This window comes from Vicugna pacos, chromosome X (assembly GCF_048564905.1).
Source record: "Vicugna pacos chromosome X, VicPac4, whole genome shotgun sequence".
Classification (NCBI taxonomy): Eukaryota; Metazoa; Chordata; class Mammalia; order Artiodactyla; family Camelidae; genus Vicugna; species Vicugna pacos.
Window position 1 is genome coordinate 113789731 of NC_133023.1, and position 21504 is coordinate 113811234.

Below are 21504 nucleotides of genomic sequence, written 5' to 3' on the forward strand. Positions count from 1 at the left end.
GTTGAAGGTTTTCAGCTGGGGTGTGACATGGTACGGTTTTGCTTTAGAAAGATCACTCTTGTGGCTGGTTGTAGAATGAATTGGAGAGGGCATAGGTGGGAAATCTTAGTAATCATATAAAAAATGCCTCGACCTTCCTCCTCAATTCTTAAAAAAAAAAACTCTGTTACCTAATTCATCCTAATTTCCTTAGACCTTCTCTCAGAAGGAGGTTTGTATTGCTTTCCGGGGTTAACTCCTTATATAACTTAGGATCCAGTCTAAACTACTGTAAGAGAGAGAACCCAAAATACAGTGTTAATTTAAATGAGATAGTCCAGAGAGTAGTACTTTGGGGCTGGTGGGGTGGCTCTGCCATTTTCAATTAGTGCATACCAGCTTTGGCCAAGGCAGCTCCTTCGGTTCTTGTCACCTCCCTGTGCTTTTAAAGTGCCCCAGTAATTTTAAAAGCAAAGCCCAAAAGTGGCCTGACATTGTATTGTTCACTGCATAGTCATGTAGGTAACCTAGCCTGAACTTAGGCTAGGATTTGTCATTTCTAGTTGTGCTAGATATGCTCAGCTAAAACTCTGTTACTCTGGAAAAAGTTGTAGGGTATCAGGAGACAACTTGCAGTCTTCCAGTCTCCTCTTCTGGGACACCAAAATATTTGTGTGTACTCTTCTTCTAAAACATAGAACACATCTCCTATCTGCAGGAGGTGGCCCCAAAGACTCATCTGGTCACTGTGTCCAGCTCCAAAGCCCAAAGTCTGGGTGATACACAGTCCTCTCCATCATGCCCAGGGGTGGCCCCTGTGGCCCACTGACCATATACTAAAAGACAAGTCATATGGTCTCCCAGTTTCATCAGCCCAACCCAATAGACAGTGGTCGAATAAGAACATCACCAAGTGGAACTCATAAACTCCAATTTAGAAAAGGGAAGAATAAGAAACACTTAGAAGTCACTGCTTTCTAGTAATATTCAAATAACCACTCCACAGCGATTTCAGGAACTCCTGTTCTGACCTGGGAGTGGCTAATGGTTATGCTTTATTGGAGGAAATTCCTCATCTTTTCTCCCTGAGTTTATTCTCCAGGAGGCTCTTCCTGGTGCATTATCCTCTGTGACCAAATCCAAAATGGGTGTCAGAAAGTGTGTCATCTTTGGGAACTATACAGATTTTTTACTCTGCTACTTCATGGTATAGTTTAGGGGCTGAGAAGATGCCTTGGGGTTAAATGACCTTAATTTCTTGTGAGTATGGTTTTAGGGTTTTTTCAAAAACTTAACTGGGCTTACGATTGTTGTGTCTCCAGTCAGTTCCCAGGAAAATGCTCAGGGAAAGCACATGTAACCCTTTTAGAGGCAAGACTTGGAAGTAGGGCATATACCTTCCACTCACATTTTATCAGTCAGAACTTAGTCACACTTCCCTACAAGGGAAGCTAGAATATGTAATGCAATAAAAATGTGGTTATAGAGCAAGAAAGCGACATTATCCAGCTGCCATGTCTTTCCACCCACATCCTGATGCAGCCCTACCTGGTATCCTTTGGAGTAAGTCTCTATCACTGAGTTGTTGTTTTTTTCTTTTTAACCTGCCTTGGTTTATTTTCTGTAATCATGTTCCATCATCCCAATCAAAAATATGTTTTATTACTGTACACCAAAAGAAAAAAGTCCCATTTTACTGTATGACAGTCATCCCCCCACTCCCAAATCTGACCTTCCTCTTGCTGTTTCTTTCTTCTGTAATACCATCACCAGTCATTCAGTTGGATAACCCTAAAACTTCAGAATCATATTTGACTTCTTTGCCAAATCCTTGTTATTCTCCTACAAGAAGTATTTCAGTCTCCTCTATCTTCACTTGTCATAGTGTTAGTTCAGACCTTCACTGTTCTCATTTCTAATAACTTCCTCCTAACTGGTTTTTCTGCTTCTAGTTGTTCTCTCCTTAAATCTGTATTTCACATTCCAATGATTATACTTTCTTGCTTAAAACCCATTGCTTTTAGAATAAAGCCCAAACTTGGCCTTCACAATTTTTTCTATTCCTGACCTTTCTGTCCTTATCTCTGTAGAAATCCTTGTCACTCCCTGACCTATCTATGTTATTTCAAACTTTGGTATTTTTTTATGCTTTTACATCTTGGAACGTCCTTCCCCTCCTAGGCTCCCTGGTAAATTTTTGCTCATTTTACAGATCCCAAATGAAATACTTTCTTAATTATCACTTTAATCCTTCTAAAAAGGCAGTTCTGATCATGTCCTTTCCTTCAGCAATACCCCTTGCCCTCAAGGTAAAGTTCCTTAACATGACTTGGAAGATTCTTCAAGATCTGCCCCTGCTCCCTTCTGTGGCCTCATCTCTTATTACTTGAGCCCTCAGTTTTATTCTCCAGCAGTACTTAGCTATGTGGAGAAAGACATTTTGCCTGAGTTTCCATACTTCCTTGTAATTCATATCAAGCCTGTTTGTAAACATTAATAATAAAATTCAACAGGTACCCGTCTGTCTACTTGCCCAAGGGAGAAATCTGGGAAGCAAAATTGAGTTGATCTTTTTGCCTCACTCACAATAGCCAGTCATGTTCTATTCTCCTGTATCTTCTCCATCCCTTTTTCTTCATTGCTCATAACACTTAATTTGTTTCCCTTATTGTTTCTTACTTGTTCTGCTTCAGTAGTTTCCTGTCTGGTCCTCCTTTCAGTCAGTTCTCCACAGTCTAGCCAAAACATCCCGGTATATGGCAAATCTGATCATACTCTCCCCACGCTAAAACCCTTTGATGTTTGTTCATTGTTTTTTTTAGGTATTTTTATTTTTTTTAACATTTTTTATTGAGTTATAGTCATTTTACAATGTTGTGTCAAATTCCAGTGTAGAGCACAATTTTTCACTTATACATGAACATACATATATTCATTGTCACATTTTTTTTCACTGTGAAGTACCACAAGATCTTGTTCATTGTTCTTAGGATAATGTGTAATGAGGTTTTAAAGTCTTATACAGCCTGATACTTGGTTACTTACTTACTACCTCATTTGTGCAAGCAACTTCTTTTTTCCTTACATTCTATACTCTAGTTGAGTGAACTAATTTTAGTTTTTAAACTCGTTATGTGCTCTTTTATCTCTAAGCCCTTAAGCTTGTTGGTCTTAGAACACTCTTCACTTGCTCTTTACGTTGTCATCTCTTACTCATTCTTCAGGTCTCACCTCAGATATCACTTGCTCTAGGATGTCTTCCCTGTTACCCCTTGCCAAACTCTGTTAGATGTCTCCTGTATGTCCCCAAAGCACCATGTACTGCCTTTAATCATCCTACTTACTATGCTTTTCCATAATTCCCTGCACTTTGATCTCTGTGAAGGCAGTGACTGATGGTTTTGCTTATTTGTATCCTCAGCATCCAGCCCAGTAATTGGCTCAAAGTGATACCAAATAAATATTATTGTTATGTATTTGATAGAAAGAGTGTTTTATTTGAGATCTTAGGAGAAGACAAGGAAGACTGTATGGCCCATTTGGGGATTAATCTTAATTACCTGTCCCTCAAATGTCATCTCTTGTTTAAACCTTTAGAGTCCAATTATGCTTTTTCAGATATCATTTTAATGGGTAATGTACATAACATTACACTACATAGCTAGGCTAGAGATCTTCTTTTAATTTCTTATTTATTTCTGTCGGTTTGACTTGAAAGAAACAGGGGAGAGGGAGAATAGACAGTATCTGTAAATAATCTGGTAACATTGGCAGTATTAAATTTTCGTATACCTAGATAAAAGATAGACATGAAAGAGATATTGCTCATAACCACAGTAAGTTTTATATCTTTTATTCTACAGTTATTTGTTTCATTACATCTGCCAAGACAGGATTGTATATCTTTGTATCACTGATGATGTAAGTAACTTGAAGACATGCTGCTATTTAACTATGTGTAATATTAATAGAATCAGTTGTTAATTATCTGTACCTATGGTGGGTAAATGTGATGTGAATATAACTATTTGTAGCTGGATATCTTTTTCTATACTTTGCATTTATCATATAGACCAGCAAATCACAAGAAAAGGTGATATCTGAGTATATGCAAATCATCTTGGTTTTGCAGAGTTTTAGCTTAACCTCTTGAAACTTCTACATTTATTCTATTGTGTAGTGAGACTTGATGTTCATAATTATGATCCTTTGGTATCAGATCCTCTCAAAATTTATTTATCTTAATTATTATATAGATTATTTCACTCCTCCAATCAATAGTGAATTTTTTTAATGTATACTGACTTTGGGAATACAAAATCACAATAGATTATGATCAGTTTTGTAAACCCATAGTTCACGTTCGTAGGTTGTTTTTTAGTATTTATAAGTATTAGATGCAAAATGGTCAATAACTTAACAATGTCATCAGGGTCCTTTCTCTCCTCTACAGTCCTCATGTTGGCTTCTTCCTGGACACATTCCCCTTATGGTTGTGTGGAGCCACATGCTTATTTATTCATGTCCAAAGAAGAAGGATTATGTCTTCTCAAGTTTCTTATTGTAGGAATGAGGAAACTTCCTAGAAGTACACCTTCCCCTCCCCCTGTTTTCAGAGTGGACTTCCTTTCATGCCATATTAGCTAGGACTAGGCTGTGTGCTTATTTCTAAATTGATCACTGACGAGAGGCATGGAATTGGCATGATTGCCATAGGTCAGGGTTCTTAACCTTTATTGTCTAACAGACTCCTAACAACTCATCAGCCCCTCCTAGAATTTTTTTAAATGTGTGAAATAAAACATATGATTATGAACAAAGCCAATTATATTGAACTACAGTATTCAAAATATTTTAAATATTGGTATAGTAATGTATTTGCTTCTTTATTAATTCATTAAATAACAAGATCTAGTCATGGATCTAATAATTAAAAATAATCTTGAAGTGGTGATGAGTATAAATATTTTGAGAGATTCTGAGACTGATGGTGGATGAAAAAAGACTTCACTTGGTGACAAAGTCACAGATACTGTTTAATACTAGTCTAGTTTGTTACTGTATTCACAATTGAAATTGTAAGTTAAAGATTGATGAAAATAGTGATCAGTTTTTTTTTTCTGTCCAAGTACATGGGCCCCTTGAATTGGAACCATTGACCCTAGTTCAAGAACCTTTGGCTTAGACTGATCATCTTGAGTGAAATGGAGATGAGTATCAACCACAATGATTATCACAATGATTTTTATTCCTTGATTTTCACAGTATTTTCTAAAATTATTTTTAAAATTCAGCTATATCTGAAATGACTGATGTGAAAGGACTTGGAGTAGGTGAGAAATATCACTAAATTTGGGGTGATCAGATTTGAGTCTTACATGTCTTGAGCTATGATTAAATCATACATATTATACATATTATACACATACACACATGCTTTTTGACTGAGTACATCCCTTGATCTCTTCAAATGGACCACCACTATTGAAAAAAATCAATTCAGAGTTTATGTCAATAGTATTATCTTTGCATGTGAAAGACTGTACTATTACAATGGATTTATTAAGCATCTTCTTGTGCTGGGCTTTCTAATAGATCCTGTGAAAGATATGGATGGAGTAAAACCCAATTCGTGCTTTCAAGAAGCTAACCTAGGTACTGTTATGTTAGTTGGCAGTAATCAAACATATTTGGATTCGACTCTCAGCTCTTTCATGTACTAATTGTTTCACCTTTGGCAAGTTAGTTACCTTTTTAGAACCTCTACTTCCGTATTTGTAACATGAGGTCAGTTCCTTCTCATAGAATCATTGCTCAGTAAATGTTAGCTGTTCTTATGATTGTTGTTAATTATCCATATCATCTTTGTTTGCATTCTAATGTGAGCTCTGTGTTGGTCTCCTTTCAGGATTTTGAACGTTCTCGAGCCTTTAATTTTCTGAATGAGATAAAGAAGAGGTTCCAGACTACGTATGGTTCAAGAGCACAGACAGCACTCCCATATGCCATGAATAGTGAGTTCTCAAGTGTCTTGGCTGCACAGCTGGTAAGATCTTTCCCAGGATATATTATTTGATTCATATCTTCTCTATTACTTTAAAGCACCATAAATTTAGGGGACCCTGGCCTGCAATATATTTTTCTGATTATGTTATTATATGCCAGCACAATAAAACTTCCCCAATAAAAACTATATGAAGGGGCCATTTTAGGATGGAAAGCTAATAATTGGTGATATTCTCTAACAATGATGCTGAGAGTATCTCACGGTTGGGAAGGACATTAAAGATCATCTACTTCAACTACCCATTTAATGCATAAATCCATTCAACTTACCAAATGGCTTCTTAACCTATACATTAACCTGCTACCCTCCCACGAGGCAAATTTAATTTTTGAACAGCTCAAATTAGTCATTTGAAAGTCTGTTCATCTGTATGAATATTTGTCAGCTCAGTGAAGTTTTACATATGTATACACCAGTGAAATACCACCTTTTCAAGGTATAAAACATCTCCATGACCGTAAAGATTCCTTATGTCCCTTTGCAGTCAGTTCTCTCCCCCACACTCTGCCTGAAACAATCACTGCTCTATTTTCTGTCACCATAAATTAGTTTTGTCTCTTCTAGAATTTCCTATAAATGAAATCATACATTACATACTCTTTTGTGTCTTCCTTGTTTGCACAGTATGAGGTTTTTGATACATATCTATATTGTGTAAATCATTAGTTTCCTTTTTTGCTGAGTAGTATTGTATGTATATATCTTAATTTGTTTACCCGTTCACCTGTTTCTGGATATTTGAATTGCTTCCAGTTTCATCTATCATAAACAAAACTGTTATGAACATCCATAAACAAGTCTTCGTGCAGACATGTATTTTTATTTCTCTTTGGTAAATACTTAGGAATGGAACTGATGGGTCATATGATGAATGATGTTTAATTTTATAATGAATCATCAAATTTTTTTTCAAAGTGGTTGTACCATTTATATTCTCACTAGCAGTTTCAGTGTTTCTGTATCCTTACCAACAGTTGTTACAGTCTGTCTTTTTAATTTTACTCATCTTAGTGGGTGTGCAATGATATCTAATTGTGGTTTTAATTTGCATTTCCCTGATGACTAATGATATTGAGATCTTTAAAAAATGCTTACCTTTTATCTTGAAACTAGTTGTGTGCAAGGATATGAGTTTTATCTGTGATGGTGTTGTGAATGAGGAAAATAAGACTTACTGTAATTGAATACTTTCACTTCTATAAGTGTTCTTCTTAATACACTTTCTGAGTACCACACTTCTAAACATGCATCCTGTGGGGATGAAATTCTTTAAATATTTAAATTTCTGATCTTGGAGAGCCTTCCTGAGAGGCAGGAGGCCACTGCAGCTCACCCTAGGGACATAGACACTGGTGATGGCCATTTTTGGAAGCTCGTTCGACCATGAGGACACTGGTACTGGCAAGCACCATTTTGGAATCTTCCCTCTAGCATATTAGTGCCAGTACCTGTCCCCACCCACCAACCTGTCTGCACCAGTACTGGGATGCCTTAAGCCATGCAACTTGGCTGGGCAGGTGCAGAGCCCCACCCACTAGCAGGCTGGCTGCCTTAAGAGCCCTAGAACCAAAAGCCATCCTAAGTCCTGGCCCTTCCTACCAGAGGACCCAGGACCTGGTCCCACACACCAGTGTGCCTGCAGCCAGAAACACTGGAACCCAGCTTTTCCCACCAGTGGGCAGACACCAGCCCCAGGACCCCCCTGGGCCCCGGCCCCACTCATCAGCAGGCCAACATACCAAATTTGGCACCCCCACGGCCCTGCAGCTAGAGACCCTGGGACTCCTGCCCACCATGAGCCAGCAGTAGCTGCATCTTCTGGGCCTCAGCTCCACAGAACAGCAGGCCACAGCCAGCTTCAGATACCCAAGCCCTCCATCCAGAGATCCCCTGACCTGGCTCTGTAAACCAGTGGGTCTTAACCACCAGTGGGCAAACATCAGCCCTATGACCCCCTAGACACTGACCCTGCCTACTAGCAGGCCAACCCCAGCTCTGGGATACCATGGGCCCCTCAGCCACCTGCCCTGGGATCTGCCCTGGGACCAGTGGGCCAACACCAGCTTCAGGACACCCCAGACTCCATAGCCAGCCATGTCAGAAGACAGTTCTACCCACCAGTGGGCCAACACCAACTCTGAAATCCCAAAGGCTCTGCAGCCAGAGGACCCCATGGGTCTCTATAGACAGCTGCCTTGTGACCCAACCCTACCCACCAGCATATGGCAGCCTGCACACAAGGCAGGGTCTGGCAACCAAGCAGACCAGGGGCCAGCCCTGCCTACCGGCCTGTTCACAGTAATCAGCCAGCCACAGCCTATGTAGGAGGTACCCCTAGAGCATATAGCTCTGGTTACCAGAGGGAAGTGTGCTGCTGGGGCACTTAGGATGTCTCTTAGAAAAGGCTACTTCATCAAGGTTGGAAAATGTAACCAACTTAACAAATACATAGAAATAAAAACTCTAAATAAGGCAAAATGAAAAGACAGAGGAACATGTTCCAAACAAAGGAACAAGATAAAATCCCAGATGAACTACATGAGGTGGAGATAAACAATCTACCCAATAAAGAGTTCAGGGTAGTAAAGATGGTAAAGGGATCAAAGAACCTGGGAGGTGATTGGATGAGCAAAGTGAGAAGTTAGAATTTTTAACAGAGTTAGAAAGTATAAAGACAACCAAACGGAGATAAAGAATAAAATAGTTGAAATAAAAAATACACTAGAAGGAATCAGCAATGGATTGGGTGATACAGAGGAATGGATCAGCAAGCTGGAAGACAGAGTAGTGGAAATCACTGAAACTGAATGGGAAAAAAAAAGAAAAAGAATAAAAAGAAATGAGAACAATTTAAGAGACCTCTTTGACAACATTAAGCATTACTAACATTCACATGATAGGGATCCCAGGGGAAGAGAGAAAGAAAGGGGCAGAGAACAAATTTGAAAACGTAATAGCTAAAAACTTCCCTAATTAGGGAAAAGAAAAAAGCGCCCAGGTAAGGGAAGCACACAGAGTCCCAAACAGGATCAACCCAAAGAGGACCACACCAAGACACATAAATTTAAATGGCAAAAATTAAAGAGGGTATATTAAAAGCAACTAGGGAAAAGTAAAAAGTTATATACTAGGGAATTCCCATAAGGCTATCAACTGAGTTATTATCAGTAACCTACAAGCCAGAAGGGAGTGGCACTATGTATTTAAAGTGATAAAAGGGAAAAACCGACAACCACCAATACCAGGAAAAGCTTTCATTCAGATTTGATGGAGAGGTTGAAAGTTTTACTATCAAAAACTAAAAGAGTTCAGCACCATGAAACCACCTTTACAAGAAGTATTAAAGGGAGTTCTCCAAGCAAAAAAGAAAAGGGCACAAGAAATATGGAAATTATGAAAGGAAAAATATCACTGGTAAAGACAAATATACAGTAAAGGTAGTAAATAAACGTATAGAGACAGTAGGAAGGTTAAAAGAAAAAGAAGTAAAATCACCTATATCCACAATAAAAGATACTTAAGGGATACACAAAACAAAAAGATATAAAATACATCAAAATAGTAAGCATGGGAGGAGCAGTAAAAATACAGATTTGTTAAAATGCATTTGAACTCAAGAGACCAGCAACTTAAAATAATCACATGTGTATATATAGATTGCTACATATAAATCTTATGGTAACCACAAACCAAAAATCTATATTACATACATACACACAAAAAAGGTAAGAAATTCAAACATTAGCACTAAAGATACTCATCACATCACAAGGGAAGAGAGCAAAAGAAGTACAAAAAAATTGGAAAACATTTAACAAAATGGCAATAGGTACATACCTATCAATAATTAAATGTAAATGAACTAAATGTTTCAATCAAAAGTCAGAATAGCTGAAAAGGTATTCCATGCAATTGGAAATCAGAGGACAGCCAGGGTAGCAATACTTATAGCAGACAAAAAAGACTTTAAAGCAAAGAATGTAACAAGAGACAAGGACATGAGTTAGTGATAAAGGAATCAATCCAAGAAGCAGATATAACAATTGTAAGTATATATGTACCCAACATAGGAGCACCTATGTACATAAAGCAAATAGTAACATAAAGTGAGAAATTGATAGCAACACAATAATAGTAGGGGACTTTAACACTCCACTTACCTCAATGGACATATCATCTAGATGTAAAATCAATGAAGAAAGATTGGCCTAAATGACACATTTCCAAATGGACTTAATAGATATATATATAGAACATTCCATTCAAAAGCAGCAGAATACACATTATTTTCAAGTGCACCTGGAGCATTCGCCAAGGTATATCACATGCTAGGCAACAAAATAAGCCTCAGCAAGTTTAAGAAACTTGAAATCATATCAAGCATCTTTTCTGACCACAATGCTATGAGACTAGAAATCAACTATAAGAAAAAAATTGCAAAAAAACACAAACACGTGGAGGCTAAGCAATATGCTACTAAAGAACCAATGAATCACTGAAGAAGTCAGAGGAAATCAAAAAACATCTAGAGACAAGGGAATAGGAAATAATTCAAAATTTATGGGATGCAGCAAAAGCCATTCTAAGTGGAATGTTTATAGCAATACAAGCATCTCAGGAAACAAAAGTCTCAAGGAAACAACCTAAGATTTTACCTAAAGGAGCTAGGAAAAGAACAACAAACTGAACCCAAAGTTAGTAGAAGGAAAGAAATCATAAAGATCAGAACAGAAATAAGTGAAATAGAGACTAAGGAAACAATAGAAAAGATCAATGAAACGAAGAGCTAGCTCTTTGTAAATATAAATAAAGCTGATAAACCTTTAGGCATCAGGAAAAAATGAGAGCAGGCTCAAATAACTAAAATCAAAAATGAAAAAGGAGAAATTACAAAAGATACCACAGAAATACAGAGGATCATAAGAAACTACTATGAACAACCATATGCCAATAAAATGGGCAGCCTAGAAGAAATGGACAAATTCCTAGAAATGTTCAATCTCCCAAGACTGAACCAGTAAGAAATAGAAAATATGAACAGACCAATTACCAGTAATGAAATTGAGTCAGTAATTGAAAAACTCCCAACAAACAAAAATCCAGGACCAGATGGCTTCACAGGTGAATTCCACCAAACATTTAGAGAAGAATTAACACCCATCCTTCTGAAACTATTCAAAAAAAATTGCAGAGGAAGGAACACTTCCAAATTCATTCCATGATATCTACATCTTCCTGACACCAAAACCAAAGATATATCACAAAAAAGAAAATTACAGGCCAGTATCACTGATGAACATAGATTCAGAAATCCTCAACAAAATATTCACAAACCAAATTCAATAATAGATTTAAAAGGATTATACACCATTATCAAGTGGGATTTATTCTAGAGATGGTTCAGTATCTGCAAATCAATGTGATACTCCATGTTAACAAATTGAAGAATAAAAACTACATTTCAGTAGATGCAAAAAAAAGCTTTTGACAGAATTCAATATCCATTTTTGATAAAAAAAAAACTCAACAGAATGAAAATAAAGGGAACATACCCCAACATAATAAAGGCCATGTATGACAAGCCCACAGTTAATGTCATACTCAGTGGTGAAAAGCGGAAAGCATTCCCTCCAAGATCAAGAACAAGACAAGGATGCCCATTGTCACCACTTATTCAGCATAGTATTGGAAGTCCTAGTCACAGCAGTCAGACAAGGAAAAGAAAGAAAAGGAATCCAAATTCAAAAGGAAGAAGTAAAATTATCACTCTTTACCGATGACATGATATTATATATAGAACATCCTAAAGATACCACCAAAAACTTTCAGAACTGGTAAACAAATTCAGTAAATTTGCAGAACACAAAATTTATATGCAGAAATATGTTATATTTCTATACACTAACAACAAACTATCAAAAAGAGAAATTAAGAGTACAGTCCCATTTATCAAAAAGAATAAAATATTTAGGAATATATCAAACTAAGGAGGTATAAGACACTGATGAAAGAAATTGAATATGGCACAAACAGATGGAAAGATAAGCCATGTTCATGGATTGGAAGAACTAATATTGTTAAAATGACCATACTACCCAAGGCTGTCTACAGATTCAATGCAATCCCTATCACAATACCAATAACATCTTTTTACAGAACTAGAACAAATAATTCTAAAATTTGTATGGAGATACAGAAGACCCAGAATACCCAAAACAAATTGGAGAAAGAAAAACAAAGCTGGAGGTATCACATGCCCTGGTTTCAAACTATATGACAAAGCTACAACAGTCAAAACAGTATGGTACTATCACAAAAACAGACACGCAGATCCATGGAACAGGATAGAGAGCCTAGAAATGAACCCAGGCACATATGGTCAATTAATCTGTGACAAAGGAGGCAAGAATATCCAATGGGGAAAAGGTAATCTCTTCAGTAAATGGTGTTGGGATACTTGGACAACTACATGCAAAAGATTCAAACTAGACTACTTTCTCACAGCATGTACAAAAATAAATTCGAAATGAATTGAAAAATAAGACTTGAAACCATGAAACTTCTAAAAGGAAACATAGGCAGTATGCACTTTGACACCTGTCTTAGTAATATTTTTTTGGATCTGTCTTCTCAGGCAATGGAAACAAAAGCAAAAATGAATAGGACTACATCAAGCTGAAAAGCTTTTGCACAGCAAAGGAAACTATCAACAAAACGAAAAGGTCGCCTACTAAATGGGAGAAGATATTGGCAAATAATATAGCTGATAAAGGGTTAATATCCAAAATGTACAAATAAGTGATAACAACTTCAACATTAAAAAACCAAACTGACTAAAAAGTGAACAGAGGACCTGAATAGACATCTTTCCAAAGAAGACATACAACTAGCCAACAGGCACATGAAAAGATGCTCAACATCATTGATCATCAGGGAAATGCAAATGAAAACCACAGTAAGGTATCACCTCACACTTGTCAGAATGGGTGTTATCAAAAAGACAACAAATAACAAGTGTTGGCAAGGATGTGGAAGAAAGGAAACCCTCGTGCAGTGTTGATAGGAATGTAAATTGGTGTAGCCACTGTGGAAGACAGTATGGAGATTCCTCCAGAAATTAAAAACAGAACTACCATATAATCCAGCAATTCCACTTCTGAGTATTTATCCAAAGGAAATGAAATCTCTAATTAGAAAAGATACATGCACTGCAATGTTCATTGCAGCATTATTTACAATAGCCAAGACATGGAAGGAACCTAAATGCCCATCAATAGATGAATGGATAAAGATACACACACACACAAACATGCATGTATATGTGGAATATTACTCAGCCAAAAAGAGTGAAATCTTGTCATTTGCAGCAACATTGATGGATCTAGAGGGTATCATGTTAAGTGAAATAAGTCAAGACAGAAAAAGATAATTACTGTGTGATTTCACTTATATGTGGAATCTAAAAAACAAAACAATTGAACAAATACAAGAAAACGTTAACAGAGTTATAGATACAGAGAACAAATAGGTGATTGCTAGAGGGGATGGGGTGGGGGAGGAAAGAAACAGATGAAGGAAATTAAAGATACATTCTTCTAGTTGCAATATAAATGAGTCACAGTTTTGAAATGTATAATGTGGGGAATATAGTCATAACTATGTAATACCTATTTTGACCTAACTAAACTTTTCATTGTTATCATTTTTAAATGTATAGATATATCAAATCACTATGTTGTGTAACAGGACCTCACATAGTGTTGTAGGTCAATTATACTTCAAAAGCAAACTCATAGAAAAAGAGAGCAGATTTGAGGTTACCAGAGGCAGGGAATGTGCAGAGGGGAAATTAGATGAAGGCAGTCCATCTTACAATTATAAGATAAATAAGAACTAAGCATGTAATGTACTATATGATAAATATAATTAACAATGCTTTCAGTTATATATGAAAGTTGTTAAGAGAGTAAATCCTAAGAATTCTCATCACAAGGGAAAAAAGATAAATAGGCTCAGCTGGCAGCAAAACTTTCAACTTAGCTAGTTTGTCTTTAGTGCCAGATCTTTGTGTGAACCTCCTAACAAATCTGTGCCAGGATCCTTACCTATAAATAGAGATAATAACGATAGCATCTTCATCATAGAATTTTTGCATGGATTAAAGAATACCCCTATTTGAAGCATTTAGCACAGTGAAGTGACTAGAATATTGTGTATTAAGCAGTCCATAATTGTTTGCTATGGATGATACTTCCAAAATATATACTATCATCAGTGCCTTACACTTCTAGATCCTATAAGAAGCCAGTGAAAATAGGACATATACTCTGATCCTAACAGATAGAACAGGTGCTCAGAAGCTGGGCCAACACCTGCCTTATCATATCCAAGAAATATGGAACAATTTAGAATGCTGTTTCCCTGCCCTGTTCCACCTGCCCCAACTACAGTCTATTCTCCTTTCTTCCTTGTCTGAGCACAGATTATATAACTCCCTCCTTCTGCCCCAAGAATCTCAGATGTATATTTGGCATATTTTTAGCTTTATTTAAAATAAGGTGATTTTTTTTTTTACTAAAACACATTTCATATGGTAGCAATTTTTATGCTTGCCTATATTTTTCCCTAGGTCTGGTAACAATTTTTGAATGAAGTGACATCTATCTTTTGTGTCAATAGAGACAATTTTATGGCATTCCTCAGTGGCATTCCTCTTTTTGTTTTCATATTGTAGATAATGTCTGGGTATCATAAGTTAAATCGTATTTTTTTTTATAGAAGCATCACTCCGAGAATAAGGGCCTAGATAGAGTGATGGAGACTCAAGCCCAAGTGGATGAACTGAAAGGAATCATGGTCAGAAACATAGGTATGTTTTATGGCATAGTCTGCATGCATGCAGGCAAAAATTATAATACATTACTTAATTGAGGATCAAATTATTCTAGAGAGGCTGATACAGCACTTATTCTTACTATTGGAAGCTGAGATATGGATATTACTTATCTATAATACTGCCTGCTGTATAAATGGTTTTAGCACTTATGACTGTTTTTCATTCTAAGTTAGTTTGCTTAGCAAGACTAATTTCCGAGACCCTTAAACAGTTCAGCAATTTAAAATAATTTAGTCAGTTTTGACTGAAAGTACCCAGATAACTGATATTATCAGTATAGATAAAGTATAAATATTTGACTTCCTTAAAAAGTTTGTAGCTCTTGACTGAGATAAAGAATTGGACCAAAAGACTGTTGTATTCTTTAAGAGTATGAACTATGACATAAATTCCATCGGCCTGTGCTTTGTCAAGAACCTACTTAGCACATTAAAGTAATTCAAGAAATTCATCAAGTTTATTTTTAATTGATTATACCAATGGTATTTAGATTTAGGATGATGCTAATTTTTTAAAAGCACAGGTTCTCATAGTATAGTCCCTGGGCCGGCAGCATCAGCATCCCCTGGAAACTCGTTATAAATGCAGACTTTCAGGCCCCACCCCAAGCCTGTTGAATCAGAAACTCTTGAAGTAGATCCCAGCAATCTGTTTTCACAAGCCCTTCAGAGGATTCCAATGCATACTCAAGTTTTAGTACCACTCTTAAATGTGTCTTCTAAGAAGAATGTCTTGCAGACAACAAATTCTTTTATAAAATTGAACAAAAATGAGTATATAATTGCTTTATGATATTTGATTCAGACATTGTCATTTCATAAATGTTCATTTCCTTATAATTTTGAATTTACTATTTGAATTACTTTTGTATTTTTATTAGGACAGCTGCAAATAATGAAAAGGCATTTTTAAAAATTTACTTTTTGTCTCACCATCCTAAAGATTCATCTCCATTTTCTTTCTGTTTTTTATTCACATATATATATGGTTAAAATCATCCTTTAGTTTTCTGGAGGCAGTATAATACAGTGATCAGGATTTGGAGTCATACTTGCCTGAGTTTGACTCTTGATTTCACGTCCTACCTGCTGTTGGGCCTTGATCAGTCCTCTAACCTCTGTGACCTTTATTTCTTAATCTGCAAAAAGGAGATACTAGAACTTAAGGTTACCGGGATAAAAGAAGTAATGTATATAAAACACTTTATACAGTGCCTGGCACATAGTAAGAGCTGAATGATTGTTACCTATTATTAGTCTGCTTTATGCTCAAATAATATTTCTTTGAGTTATATCACAGGGTTGCCAATTATGTTCTTATTATGGACATTTTGGTTCTTTAGAGCAATATTGCTCAATGCTGTTTTACAGCCAGATAAGGATCTTGCTCCAGAATGTAAGTCAGTGCTATGTGTCCTTCATTGAGAACATCTTGCTATGAAAATGTCAATTGGACTGAACAGTGTACTTGAAGACTTAGTTGAGCAGTAGCAAGCACTCTTAGGTAGCACTGATTTAGAGGTTTGTGTTACCGTAACAGTACTGTTATAAATGTTTTTATGCCTATTATGTTTTTCTTATTGAGATTAATTTTCAGGAATGAGATTAATAATCAAAAGACAGAAACATTTTTGCATTTCTTAATATGTATATCTCTTGGTTATTTGAGGTGATTTTCTTTCATTGATTTTAGTTTTAATTATATGTCTAGATGTAGACTACAGAACCTATTAAAGAACTAATACTTCTTTTCTCTCTTTTTTTTATCACTAAGTATATGTATTTTGCCCAAAAGTGGAAATAGCCAATTGCTACAATATTTTCTATTGCAAATGCATAAAGTCCTCAGAAAATGAACCTTTTTAATCAACTCCTTTAAAATGACTTATTTTTAGAATTACAGAAACAGCAAATTAAAAATGTAGCAAAGACATTTCTAATTATCTCCCATTCATTTTTAACAGCTTTATTGTGATATAATCCACATACCATACAGTTCACTCATTTAAACTATATAACCCAATGTTTTTACTATATCCACAGATTGTGTGACCATCACCACAATTTTAGAACATTTTCACTATCCCCAAAACAAATCTGGTACCCATTTACAGTCACTCCTCTTTTCCCCTCAGCCTCCAGACCTAAGAACAATTACTCTCCTTTCTGTCTGTATAGATTTGCCTGTTCTGGGCATTTCATATAAATGGAGTTATATAAAACTGCTTTAGCAGTTTTGAAGTATATACTACAGTAATGTTGACTATAATCAGTGTGCTGTGCACTAGATGTCCAGAGCTTATTAATCTTCTAGTTCCAAGTTTGCACCCTTTCTCTACGTCTCCCCTATTCTTCCACCTCTAGCCCCTGGTAACCACCATTCTACTCTGGTTCTACAAGTTTCACATTTTTAGATTCCACATCTTAATAATATCATACAATATTTGTCTTTCTTTGTCTGGCTTATCTCACTAAGCATGGTGCCCTCAAGATCCATCCATGTTGTTGCAGACAGCAGGATTTCCATCTTTCTCATGGCTCAGTAATAATCCATTATGTGTATACACCACATCTTCTTTATCCATTCATCCATGGACAAACGCTTAGCTTATTTCCATATCTTGGCTGTTGTGAATAATGGTGCAATAAAAATGGATGTACAGCTGCCCTTTCAATATCCTGCTTTCATTCCCTTTGGATATATACCCAGAAATAGAATTGCTAGATCATATGGTAGTTGTATTTTTAATTTTTTGAGGAACCTCCATATTGTTTTTCATAGTGATTGAACCAATTTACATTCCTACCAGCAGTGCATAATGGTTCCCTTTTCCTCATGTGCTTGCCAACACTTATCTCTTGTCTTCTTAATGACAACCATTCAACAGGTATGAGGTTGATATTTCATTGTGGTTTTTATTTGCATGTTTCTGATGATTAGTGATGTTGAGCATCTTTTCATGTACCTGTTGGCCATTTGTATATGTCTTCTTTGGAAAAATTCTGTTGAGTTCCTCTGCCCATTTTTCAATCAGATTGGGTTTTTGTTGTTGTTGTTGTTGTTGAGATATATGAATTCTTTATATATTTTGGATATTAACCCCTTATCCAATACATGGTTTGTAAATATTTTCTCCCATTCTATAGGTTGCCTTTTTATTTTGTTGATTGTTTCTTTTCCTGTGCAGAAGCTTTTTAGTTTGATGTAGTCCAACTTGTTGATTTTTATTTTTTTTTGTTTGTGCTTTTGGTGTCAATCCTAAATATCATTGCAAAGACCAGTGTCAAGAACTTTCTTCCCTATATTTTCTTATAGGTGTTTATTGATTTCAAGTCTTACATTTAAGTATTTAATCCATTTCAAGTTAATTTTTTGAGTACTGTTTATAGGGATCCAATTTCAATTTTTTACTTGTGGTTATCCAGTTTTCCCAACACCATTTGTTGAAAAGACCATTGTTTCCCCTTTGAGCAATCTTGACTCCCTTGACAAATCTTAGTTGGCTGTATATGCAGGGTTATTAATGGGCTCTCTATTTTGTTCCATTGATTCGTGTATCTTATAATGCCAGTGCCATACTGTTTCAATTACTATACCTTTATAGTATAGTTCAGGATCAGGAAGTGTAAGACCTCTGATTTTGTTCTTCTTTCTCAGGATTGCTTTGGCTCTTTGGGGTCTTTTTGTGGTTCCATACACATTTTAGGATTGTTTTTTCCATTTCTGTGAAAAATGCCTTTGGAATTTTGATAGAGATTGCATTGAATCTATAGATGGCTTTGGGTAGTATGAACATTTTAACAATATTAATTCTTTTGATTCATGAACACAGGATGTATTTCCATTTGTGTGTATTTCCTTCAATTTCTTTTATCAAAGTCATATCGTTTTTGTCACACAGATCTTTCACTTCCTTAGTTAAATTTATTCCTAAACATTTTAATATTTTTGATGATATTGTGATTGGGATAGTTTTATTACTTTTTGAAAATATTTTGTTGTTATTATATACAAGCAACTGATTTCTGTATGTTGATTTTATATCCTGCAACTCTACTGAATTCATTGATTAGTTTAACAGTTTTTTGTTGGATCTTTAAGATTTTCTATATATAATATATAATCTGTAAATAATGGCAGTTTTACTTCCTTTCCAATATGGATGCCTTTTACTTCTTTGTCTTACCTGATTGCTCTAGCTAAGATTTCTAATACTTTGTGAATAACAGTGGGGAGAGTGGGCACCCTTGTCTTGCTCCTGATCTTAGAGGAAAAGCCTTCAATGTTTCACCATTGAGTATGATGTCGAGCTATTGGTCTGACATATATGGCCTTTATTGTGTTGACGTAACTTCCTTCAATATTCAATTTGTTGAGGGTTTTTGTCATGACGTGATGCTGTATTTTGTCAATTTTTTTTTCTGCGTCTATTGAGATGATCATAAGTATCTTTCATTCTCTTAATATGATATATCACCTGTATTGATGTGTGTATTCTGAGCTATTCTTGCATCTCAGGGATAAATCCCATTTGGTCGTAGTGTATGATTGTTTTGATGTGTTGTTGAATTTGATTTGCTATTTTTTTTATAATTTTTGCACCTGTATTCATCAAAAATATTGGTTTAGTTTTCTTATAGTATCTTTATCTGTCTTTGGTATCAGAGTAATGCTGACCTCATAAAATGAGTTTAGAAGTATTCCCTCCTCTTCAGTTTTTTGGAAGAGTTTGAGATGAATTGGCATTAATTTTTCTTTAAATGCTTGATAGAATTCACCAGTGAAGCCATCTGGTACCGGGCTTTTCTGTGTTGGGAGGCTTTTTATTACTGATTCATTCTTCTTATTCATTATTGGAATGTTCAGTTTCTATTTCTTTCTGAATCAGTCTTGGTAGGTTGTATGTTTCTAGGAATAAATCCATTTCTTCTAGGTTATCCAGTTTGTTGGCATATAATTGTAGTAGTTTCCTTTGATCCTTTGTATATCTCAGATATCAGTTGTAATGTCTCTTTCATTTCATATCTTATTTATTTGGGTCTTCTTTCTTTTTTTCTTCATCTATCCAAAGATTTGTCAGTTTTGTTGATCTTTAGAAAATCATCTCTTAGTTTCATTGCTATTTTCTACTGATTTCTGTTTCTTTGATAAATTTCAGATTTTGTTCATGTACTGTTTTCCTGATTTCGTTAGAACGTCTTTCTGTGTTTTCTTGTTGCTCTTTTGATTTCCCTAAAACTACTATTTTGAATTCTTTATCAGTTAGGTCACAAAATTTCATGTCTTTGATCTTGGTTATTGGTGCGTGATTGTTGTCTTTTGGTGATGATATGGTTCCTTGATTCTTCATATTCCTTGGAGCTTTGCATTGCTGCTTTCACATATGAAGTAGCAAACCCTTAAATCTCTACTAGTTGCCTGCAGGTGGGGAACACAGTTCATTGGTCCTGTTATATCTAGGATTTTCTCTAACCTGCTCCATGATTCTTGCTTTCTTGCTCCCTCTTGTGGCAGAATTATTAAGCATTTACGTCTTCTCTGGTCTTAGAGCTCACCAGGCTGGAAATCTCTTTTTTGTTTTCCAGAAAATAGCACTACAGCTCAATTTTATGGTTTCTTCCTCGCCCATAGACTCTGGTCTGAGAGCACTCCTTTTTCTGTAGCTCACTCTTGCCACCAAAGTCATAAGCACATAAAAGTAACTGGCCAGAGAGTGGGGAGAGGTGTGGGTTTTGCACACTGGGCATTTGGGGGTCACTGCAGGACTGATGAGAGGATTATTGGTTAAGGGTCTCCCAGAAGCTATTGGATTGACTTTCTGTGAATTCCTGAACCCAGTCATCAGGAACTACATCCCTTTAATGTTGTTTGATATTCTTACCTGCCTCTTTCCTGATCTCTTTCCTTCCCCTTTCCCCCAGTCATGGAAGTCTTGCCTCCAATTCGTTTTGTTTTGTTTTGTTTTGCTCCAGTGGCATGCTGGAATCTCCCCTTAGCAAAGCTGAAGTTTCACAAAATCTCTCTTGTCCTTGGGTGTCTGCCCAAGTCAGCATTCTTTAGGTTTTCCCCAACTGTAGCCAAGAGGAATTGGGGCATGTTTACCAGTCCTGCTGATTCCACAGCTCATAGGAAGGTCTGTCTGCCTATTACTTATGCACAGGTGGATGAAACTCCTCTCAGGTCCCTTAGCATATGGTGTTGGATCCCACAACTCCAACAGAGGTACTTTTGTTTGTAGATGGATGCCTAATTAGTTGTTTAAAAAGGGAGACCAAAAGGAGGACTGTCTAATGCCACTATAATGCTGACATCACCTAACTTGTCCTTGTTATAATCACAGCTGAGCTCAGTCTCTCTCCCCTATTGCAATAGTCTTGACCCCTATTGCAGTAGTCTTGATTAAAATCTTCTTTACCGCTTTTGATGTGTCAGAATAATTTCTTTTTAATAGCATCTCTTTTCTAACATCTTTCTTGCCTTGTTCCCAAGTGGTTTTTTTCTGATGCTATTGTAAATGGAATTTTTCTTTTATTTTTTGATTGTTCACTGCTAATGTATAGAA

General features: G+C 36.1%; 1 protein-coding gene across 1 annotated transcript in view; it reads left to right on the forward strand.

The window, feature by feature from the left end:
* VAMP7 (vesicle associated membrane protein 7) overlaps positions 1-21504 on the forward strand; it is a 64151-nt gene that overhangs the window by 23295 nt on the left and 19352 nt on the right. Inside the window, exons 3-5 of the mRNA XM_006218867.4 lie at positions 3843-3900; positions 5888-6025; positions 14825-14915. Coding sequence (XP_006218929.1) covers positions 3843-3900; positions 5888-6025; positions 14825-14915 — 287 coding nt within the window. The remainder of the gene's footprint in view (positions 1-3842; positions 3901-5887; positions 6026-14824; positions 14916-21504) is intronic.